The sequence below is a fragment of the Pholis gunnellus genome (assembly GCF_910591455.1).
Source record: "Pholis gunnellus genome assembly, chromosome: 12".
NCBI classification, from domain to species: domain Eukaryota; kingdom Metazoa; phylum Chordata; class Actinopteri; order Perciformes; family Pholidae; genus Pholis; species Pholis gunnellus.
In genome coordinates, this window is record NC_136539.1 from 10,565,931 (window position 1) to 10,575,439 (window position 9,509).

General features: G+C 40.0%; 1 protein-coding gene across 1 annotated transcript in view; it reads left to right on the top strand.

Moving 5' to 3' along the window:
* col4a1 (collagen, type IV, alpha 1) overlaps positions 1–2,665 on the top strand; it is a 36,754-nt gene extending 34,089 nt beyond the window's left edge. Inside the window, exons 48-52 of the mRNA XM_079170137.1 lie at positions 32–244; positions 320–497; positions 590–704; positions 1,145–1,317; positions 1,645–2,665. Coding sequence (XP_079026263.1) covers positions 32–244; positions 320–497; positions 590–704; positions 1,145–1,317; positions 1,645–1,726 — 761 coding nt within the window. The 3' untranslated portion in view covers positions 1,727–2,665. The remainder of the gene's footprint in view (positions 1–31; positions 245–319; positions 498–589; positions 705–1,144; positions 1,318–1,644) is intronic.
* The last annotated feature ends 6,844 nt before the right edge of the window (positions 2,666–9,509 follow it).

Sequence of the window (9,509 nt, forward strand, 5' to 3'; positions counted from 1 at the left end):
TGTCATTAATCATTAATTACTCTGTCTTCAGGACCCAGAGGACACCCTGGCCCTTCAGGACCTGACGGTGTTCCAGGTCAAGTGGGTCACCCTGGCCCCTCATCCATGGATCACGGGTTCCTGGTAACCCGTCACAGCCAAACGGTGGATGTTCCACTCTGTCCCGAGGGAACCTCCCTCATATATGATGGCTACTCCTTGCTCTACATTCAAGGCAACGAACGCTCCCATGGACAGGACTTAGGTGAGAAACACAACATGTGGATGGAGAAAATGGGTTTGTGGCTTTAGTTACACGTCCCCCCTCTCTGTGTTTTAGGTACGGCGGGCAGCTGTCTAAGGAAGTTCAGCCCCATGCCCTTCCTGTTCTGTAACATCAACAACGTGTGCAACTTTGCCTCTCGCAACGACTACTCCTACTGGCTCACCTCCCCTGAGCCCATGCCCATGACCATGGCACCCATCACTGGTGAAGGCATCAAACCCTTCATCAGCAGGTATGTCCGCATTTCTATCCATACTGTTCTGTTTTAGGTATTCATGACACTCATTTGACCTGCTCCTCTCCTATATGTGTGTGTGTGGACAGGTGTTCTGTGTGTGAAGCCCCAGCCATGGTGATAGCAATTCACAGTCAGACCATCATGATCCCAAACTGCCCTCGCGGCTGGGACTCTCTATGGATTGGCTACTCCTTTGTCATGGTAAGACCAACAGGATCAGGTTTCAACAATACATTCATCTCTTCCTTACACCGCTGACGTGCCAAGAAAGCCAAAGTTGTGCGGACTATCTTTTGTTGCATTTACATTATTTTATCCAAGAAGTGAAATCAATATCAAGTTAATTGACAATATTAAGAGGAACAGTAGATGTGCTACAGCTAATATGAATATTCCACGTAAGCAAATGTTGAAGGACTTACGTTACATACTGCTGTAAATGCAAGTACAGATAACTTGTCCTTCCTTATCCCCAATTGGGGACCATAGTAATCCATACATATACAGTACATCTATCCCATTTACAGTGTCTTTGCAAGAAAATCCCCTCTGAGTAACGCTTTCAGAAATCAAACAGTAACTCTTTTCAAGATGTGCTGAATTTGGTTAATGAGCTGTTCTCATTGTGTGTGTTTGTGAAGCACACCAGTGCTGGTGCTGAGGGATCAGGCCAGGCTCTGGCCTCTCCTGGTTCCTGCCTGGAGGAATTCCGCAGCGCTCCATTCATTGAGTGTCACGGCCGTGGAACCTGCAACTACTACGCCAACTCCTACAGCTTTTGGCTTGCCACCATTGAAGACAATGAGATGTTTAGGTAAGGCAGAAAAACATTGTATTTCTTGAACCCCCCCCCCCCCCTCACATGAAAGAGTAACTTATTAAGGGACAGTTCCCCCAAAAATCTAAAATACTTTTTTTCCCCTCTTACTTGAAGTGCTATCTATCAATCTACATGTTTTGGTTTGAGTTGCCTAGTTTTATAGCTATCAGCCATAGAAATGTCTGCCTTCTCTCAAATATACTATACAAAAAATGAATTTGTAAAACTCAACAGCAATTATCTAATTTCCTCCACATATTGACATTATGAGCTTGATAATAAAGGCGGACTTCTAATGTTTTTCTCTCCACCTCTTTCCAGGAAACCTGTCCCCACAACGCTAAAAGCAGGCAACCTCCGAACACACATAAGCCGCTGTCAGGTGTGCATGAAGAGGACATAAACCCCCGCTCCAGAGTCCTCCTTCCTAACATGCGAGCAAAAACGTGTACGCTGACGTCCTCAACTTGGCTTAAAAACTAGCTGTTTTCAGACGATGGTGCTATTTCCCTGCATGTGTGAGAGGAGAGGGACAGAGATGTGGTTTGCAAAACAGTCGGAGACTAAACATTACAAACACAGAGACCAAGCGGCCTTTTGTTCCATGCAGAACACAACATGATCACAACATGTCTCTAAAGAATTGCTCCCAGTTTACCACTGCACTGAGTACATGCCCCCTAAACTGGTAAACTGGTGTTCATATTGTGTGAGTCAGGTGCTATACAATTTTACTTATCTCCCTTTTTGCATTTTGTTTTTTTTCCTTCTCCCTTCCCGTGCCACAGCATTCAAAGATATAGCCTCATTTTATTCTATATTTTTAGCTCTTTTAAACATACTAATGAAAAGGATGGGACTTACCACTGGTTACAGACGCTTGCCATTCGCTAAATCACCGCAATGTTGCCGACACACATATATACTTATCACTGTGTTGTAAATATAATGCATTCCTCTCTAACGTAGTCCAACATACTCTCCTCAGGTTATTATTGAAATACTTTGTGTGTTATTGAGTCCATTTTTATTTATAAGATTTATGAGAATATGTTGGACTTTAGTGTATCTGAGATTCCATTGATCCAAAAACAGTGTATCAACGTCTGACAATCAGCGCCTTATTAACAAACAAAACAGCACTGAAAGAGCATCGACGGTGTGCGCGTGTGTGTGTGTGTGTGTGTGTCTGTGTGTGAGTGTACATATATGAATGGATTTGAGCTGCGTGGAAGTGGTGTGTGTTTTGTGACGTCTGCATGTATATCGTTGCACAACCCTGTCGTTCCAGAACGGATCCAGAACAGATGCACAAAAAGAAATAGACCAACAAAAAAAGAAATCCTGAACCTTTGCTCTGTCAGAATGTTGTGTATAACAGCTTGTGCGTTCGAGGATTTACTCTTCTCACATTACGTGAGCCAAATATTTTTGTGATCCCAAAGAAAGGCACATGTATATATACTTACACATAACATCTACCAGCTACTTTGCTCATGTTCTGAATTGCTTTTGTTATCTCTGTCGATTTAACACAAAAGAGTGAAGGGTCATCACGTCATTGTTGTACATCAGAGTCAAACACAGACAGATGAGGAGGATTGTATTTATAAGTTTCTATGCAAGTTGACATGCTTTAAAAGGTCTTAACACATGTTTGGGTTTTGTTAATCCCTTAATATACAGTATTTGGAGATCCTCAGTCTTCTTCAGTAGGAGGAAGGCCTCTGGATACCAGGCATAGTCCCATTCAGAGCTACTTTAAGAAGCAAGCTATTTCTTGTGTTAATGTTACAGCGGTTACTCTTCACTGACCATAACCTGTATTTGTTTGTGTTGCTTGGTTGTGATTAAATGCTCCATGAGTATATACAGTATCAGTAGTGTTAACAGACTTGATTACAGTGGGGAATAATCTTACCTAATAAACACACAGAACACAAAAGAACTTCATGAACCTTTGAATATTTTCCAGATCCCACACTATGTACTCAATGCAATAAAATGATTTGTAGAACATGCTCCTTCATTTATGATAGGTGATATTTTTCGTTTTGGTTTGTTGGTTTAAAATGTTTTCAAATGTGACGTTCAGATACAGTACTCTGCATAGGCCACAAGAGGGCAGCACCAGCACACTTTGTGGGTAAGTTGCTGACGATTCATGATTTCAAAGCACTCCTCAATCCACTCCATCCACATGGTTCACAGGCTCTCTGTGTTTTTTACGGGGGGACTTACTGCCACAGGCAAACGCTGACCTCAAATTCTTGAACCCTAATTTAAGTGCAGTCTCTGCTCCAACACTTCCACCGTGCGATGCAGCCGACACCTCAGCATTTCTGCCATGACTGTGGAACAACAAACTCGTTCACCCCATGAAAACGCAAACAGATCAATATGCTCCGCAGAGAACCAGATAACCCCTCCTTTCATCTCCACTCTCGTCTTTCATCTATTACCGGATTCCTATCCCTTGTTTCTTCTTTTGTCACAAGACAGACAAACACAGTCCTTGACCCTTGGCTATCTTCATAAACATGTCGAACAAGGCCTTGACCTCTGACCAGCGAGCGCAGGATCAGTCAGGTGGGAGTCACACCGGATAACCATACAACACCAAAAGGCCAAATGGTCAAATGACAGATACAACCGAGAGCGATGGCCGAACGATCAAGATCATTTGCTGCAGTGAGGCTGAGGTGTCAGCAGGTAGGGTGAAGGACACACTCAGACATGTTCCTCGGTTTATGTAAAGGGTAACCTGAAACACAAGAGACAGTTTATAAATGTAGCTAAAAAGCCAGTATCAGTATTGGTTTTGTACCACATTATTATTTTTCTCAAGTGGTGCTTGAAAAGACTATTTCACAGCTGCATTTACAGGAATTACTTAGATTTAGTTGTTGTCGTCTGGCGTTAGTGCTTACAATTTGGTAGTAGGCTATGTCTGCATAACGAATGACAATTGAATCATTTGAGTTTTAGAAGCGATCTACTTAAAGATTTCATGCAGCACTTTTCCCACTATACAGCTCTAATACTTTGGAGTGAAATGCTTCAAATAAACAGAACAATTAAGGCAATAAGTTAATGGAATGTACAGTTTCTTTGCAATAGGGGTGAAAGTAATTACATTTTACATTTATAAACATACATTTAGAGTCCACAAAATAAATGGAAAAGTAAAAATGCAAGTTTTCAACTACAGTATGTCAAGTAGTATATTCAGTTGGACATACAATTGTATTATTTCAATATATCATTGTAATTATAACTGAAGACTGTCGTATCTGTAGGAAACTATATGTGACATCATACAGAGAGTGACCAAACTCACCTTGAGAAATTTGTCACATTTACTGTTGACATCAACACAAATTAAATACTGTAATTCACATGCAAATCCATACACAACATGTGATTAGGATCAATGCTCAGCCTTGCTCAGGGGGCTTTGGAGTTCAAAACATTAACCTCTAAATATTTTAATCCTATTGGTTGTTTGCTAACAGTGCTAAATTGAGACTTGACTTAAGAACTAATCACCTGAAGATAACTGGGGATTACGCAGTTAAAAATGTTAGGGAAATAATCTGGCCGTATTGTTATTTAAGAGCAAACTAACTGCAAATTGGTCACACAGTAACATAGTATCGCAATTTCTGTGACAGGTCTCGACCCTTGAGCCTGGCCTACACTTATAATGAGTTCATTAATATATGTCAAACTGATAATGAAAACTTGACTCAATACCTGTAACTTAATATGTCATGTTTTTTAGAATGTGTTTACGGTAAAGCGCAGGAATGCATCAGATTAGTGTGACCCTGACCCTTTTCCTGAGTGGATCAACCTCAGGGGACACAACCTCAACCACAGTCCCTTGACCAGAGCTGAGCCAAATACAGATTAGCTTGCGACACAGCACGCAATGCAAAACTAAACAGAAGTCACACGGGTCAAACACCCACAAACATACTCTCACACAATTGCAACAGAGGTATTTGCACGCCAGTGCTTTTTGCATCAGTCTGGGATTACAGTGAGAGTTTTGGTAAAACAGCTTTACTTTTCTTACACAAGCAGAAGCACTCAGTTGCAACTTTTTGTTTTGTGTCCATTTTCATATAAAGCAGAATGCGATGTTGGTTTCTGTACAGGTACCTGCAGCATTGTAGTTGGAGAGAAACTAATAACATGGAATGATTGTCTCTTTCTCACCCTGATGACGCACACAACATGCTGAAAGGACGGTGAAATCGTGAACAAAATTCACTTAATATTCTGATGTTAATGTGACTGGAGTCTCGGCGGTACCTCACCTGCCAACAGTTGAGCTCATTAATAGGTAGAACTCTCTCAATCAGTCACATTGGCTGTTGGTACGTGGACAGTTGCCACTTTGAAGTCTTTAGACTTTAGTTTCATGTTTGAATTTTTGACGTTTCTATTTTTCACAATAGATGATGCAAACAGCTAGATTGGCTGAACCCCCAAATCTCAATGACAGAAATTGGACTTCACAGTTTGAAAAACATGTCTCTTTTTTCTTATTTTTCTTACTTAAAATTGCTTAAATAATGTAAATATAAAGAAACAACAGCTTGTGGAGGGCTCCCTTTTCTTTTGTGACACCTTGTTCTCCATGATTAAGCATGATGCAGCTTGAAATGTACACAAAAGTGGACCAAATTACAATTTGTGTGTGTATTGCAATTTCTTCTGGTAAAACTATGATTTCCGGTGATGTCATTTAGGATTCAGATAATACAGTACAGTTGCAAAGTGTCTGAATTTAAAAGATATAATTATAAAAATGGCTTTTTTCCCTTTTAAATGTTATCAAAGGTTAGTCTTAGCCTTGTTATATTTAAGTCAATCACAGTCCAATTGCTTTAATGCACACAGTTCAGTTCCATATTCACATGAAGTTACGGCAACAAATTAATTTGACCCTTTTACAAAAAAAGTTTTACATCTAAACTGGTTTTAATGATAAAAATTAAAAGTTGACTTACCCCAGGTAGTTTTAGTTTTCTAGAAGTAGTTTTGTTGTAATGATTGTTTTTGTTGAAGGAAGTCTGCCTGAATATCCAACAATTAGTAAACTGTAAACAGGATTTCCTGTTCATGTAATGTGATCAATTGTGTCATATCAAAGCAAAAGACCTTCCTTTTCACAACTAAACAGCATGACATGCTGATGAAGTAGGTGTTGCCATATGGCAACACCATGCAATAGAAAGGCCCTGCACACCTACACGTATGATATAAACAAGGATAAAAACAATCAAACTGTCTGGACAATGGATTGTGTGTGTCAATGTTCAATTGGTGCAAAGCGAACAAATTGGGTTGAATTTGGGATCAAAAGCAAATACTTTTTATCATGTTCCACACTGAGATGAATAAGAAGTGGAATCCGATGTGACTTGAGAAGAGGTCGAGGTCAGGCAGGTAGAGGATTGAGAAAACTGATGTTTGATGCTATGAACTGACATTAAGTTTTATAAATCTTGCCGTCATCAGCAGTTCCTCACTTATTTGCTTTCTTGGACATTTCAAAAGTCAGTTAAATGGAATATAATGCAAATGTCAAGAGAGCCGTTAAATCTTAATATTCATGCTTTTTATTATTGTTCTGGTTTAGATTCTAATTGATGCGAACTTACATTATATGCTCATAGTTGACAAACTGTGAAAAATTCAAGATATTAAGCAAATGGTTATAAAGAATACACCATATAAATGGGCGCTTTAATGGTTCCTATATAAGCTGAACATGCTGGGACTGGGCACACACCAAGCCTTTTCATTCTTTTTTTTAAAGATAATACCGGTGTATTTTCCTATCAACATCTTCTTAAAAACAGCCTGTTGTCCTGCCACTACCTTGAAAACAATCCTCCAAAAATGCATTCATAGCCTCAGCACTTGGACCCTTACTGCTGCTTTTACATCCTGTTTGACATGATTGAAATGAACAATACCACTAATTATATGCTAGTTCACTACATTGCTAATTATCATGTTTAACGCAACTGTTGTGTTTGTTATTTGAGCATATACTTCAGCCGGTGAAGAGGTAGAAAAAGGAAATAAGTAGTGGTAAACCTTCACTTTACTCCTTCCTTTGCTTCCTGATTGATGTTTGCTTCCTTCTGCAGCTCCATTATTAGCTCTAAGACACAGACCATTAGCAGCACCTTTGAAATGGGTTCCTCCCTGGTTTACCCACCAGCCGGTTTATGAGTAAAGGATCATGAGTTGAGGTTCTGACTGGACATAGTGCTACCCTAGAGTTCATACTGGACCTTTTAAGCTGCCATGTCTTCCTCTCTGTGGTATCGAGTTCCAAGCAAGACGCAACATTTTATATGGAGACACGTCCCCACCAGTTATTTTATCCAAAGCTTTTGTTGCCCCCAACAATCACGATCAAGTGTCCTCAACATCTTAACACCTAATTTATAGGGCAATATACCCAAATTACACAAAAGTGTTACAGTGGAGATGAATGGATACACAGACCTCATAGTGAGCAGTTAGAACTTCTATATACTGAAGACGTACTTTGTGAAAATGTGGCCTTGAATGGTGACTGCAGGGCAGGGCTGTTGTACAAGTTATTCATCAGTCTGCCAGTTTGGGGATAGTAACAAGCCTTGTGGTCAAGGCCTCGCACTTTGGTGAGAGGATTTTTTTTTTTTTATTATTACTTATTCAGTTTTTTTCACCATTTTATGATTGAAAAGAGGAGTCGACTGGAGGACAAATCTGCTTTTCATTCACATTAAAAAGAGAAAACTAAAACTTTGACAAAATGTATTCTGCTACTATAATGTTTCTTTTGAGTTTGAAGCACATTCCCATGCTCAATCAAATGAAAATGAAGTCATTGGTGTCAAAATGTTTTTATTTTAATTTAGTTTTTTAACAGATAGCCAGAATCAAACCTAATATCACCCTTCCTCAATGTCAGAGTGTCACGTTAAATGCCCAAAGGGTGACCCTTGCACTGTATGACACACATTAATACCATACCATTAGGAACACACTGCTCTCATTGGTGAAGACTGTAATTGTAGCAGTTTGAGCAGTTCGCAGAACACGTCCTCCCTAAACTATAAAACAGAAATAATAGCCTAGAGTTTACTGACCTCCCACAATGAGTAGTGAGATCAGCATAACCTGAAAGGGTGGAACTTTTTTTCAAATGCTTGTTTTTAAGTTAAAAAAACACAATTGTGGAGAATGTGACTGGATCATATCCTCAGTTTCCCATGTAAAAAAGATGACATAATTCCATCTGTAGAGCTTGGCTCTCATGTGAGGTCTGATCACGGTCTCAGCATGACCGGAAATCTGATCGGATGAAGCCAAACATGGTGCTCCCTCCTCTTCCGCCTCCTCTTCCTCCACAGAAATGTCAACTCAATGCACAGTGTCCACTCAGAAATATGGAAATAGTGCGGCACTGTATGAATGAGAGGAGAACAGGACGCCTCCACAGCCGAGCGGAGGAGTAAAAAGGAAGAGTGCACGTCACAGTAACAGAGAGTGCGTGGGCACGGGAGGAAGAGTGGGAGTGAATTTGTGGGAGGCATTCCAGTATTCTCATTCTGTCTTTTCTCCTTATTTATCTCAACTATATCACTCTCAATCTAATAAATTACTCTTCATACTTCTCTCAGTACCTTCCGCTTGATTTATAAGCAAATCGGTACTGTCCTACAGCCCTACACTGTTCTGTTTACACGCAATTAACACCATGAGCACCAGCCAATATTTTCCGTCGCCAAGCCTCTTGTTTTGCAGCAACTTGTCCATCTGCTGATGAGACCTCGACAGGGAAGACAATCAGACTAAAAAGACACTGGCTTATCTCATGCAGGGAGAAACGCAGAAAGAAAAGAGAAACGCTGTCATAGGAAAACGATTAAATCAAAGCTAACAACAAACAATTGTCGTACTTATTCTTAAAACAATAATTTGACATTCCCCTTGTTCACTTTTTTGCCGTTTTAAAGTCGATCTTCTCGTCCAACTCTTGGCAAGAAAGCAAACAGGCACGTTTCCCAAAGTGTCACACTGTTATATTGAATACTGAAGAAGCTGCTGAAGTGTTTTCACAGTTATCTCAGAATTAAAGATCCCATTTTGTACAAAGTTAGAATGTCATG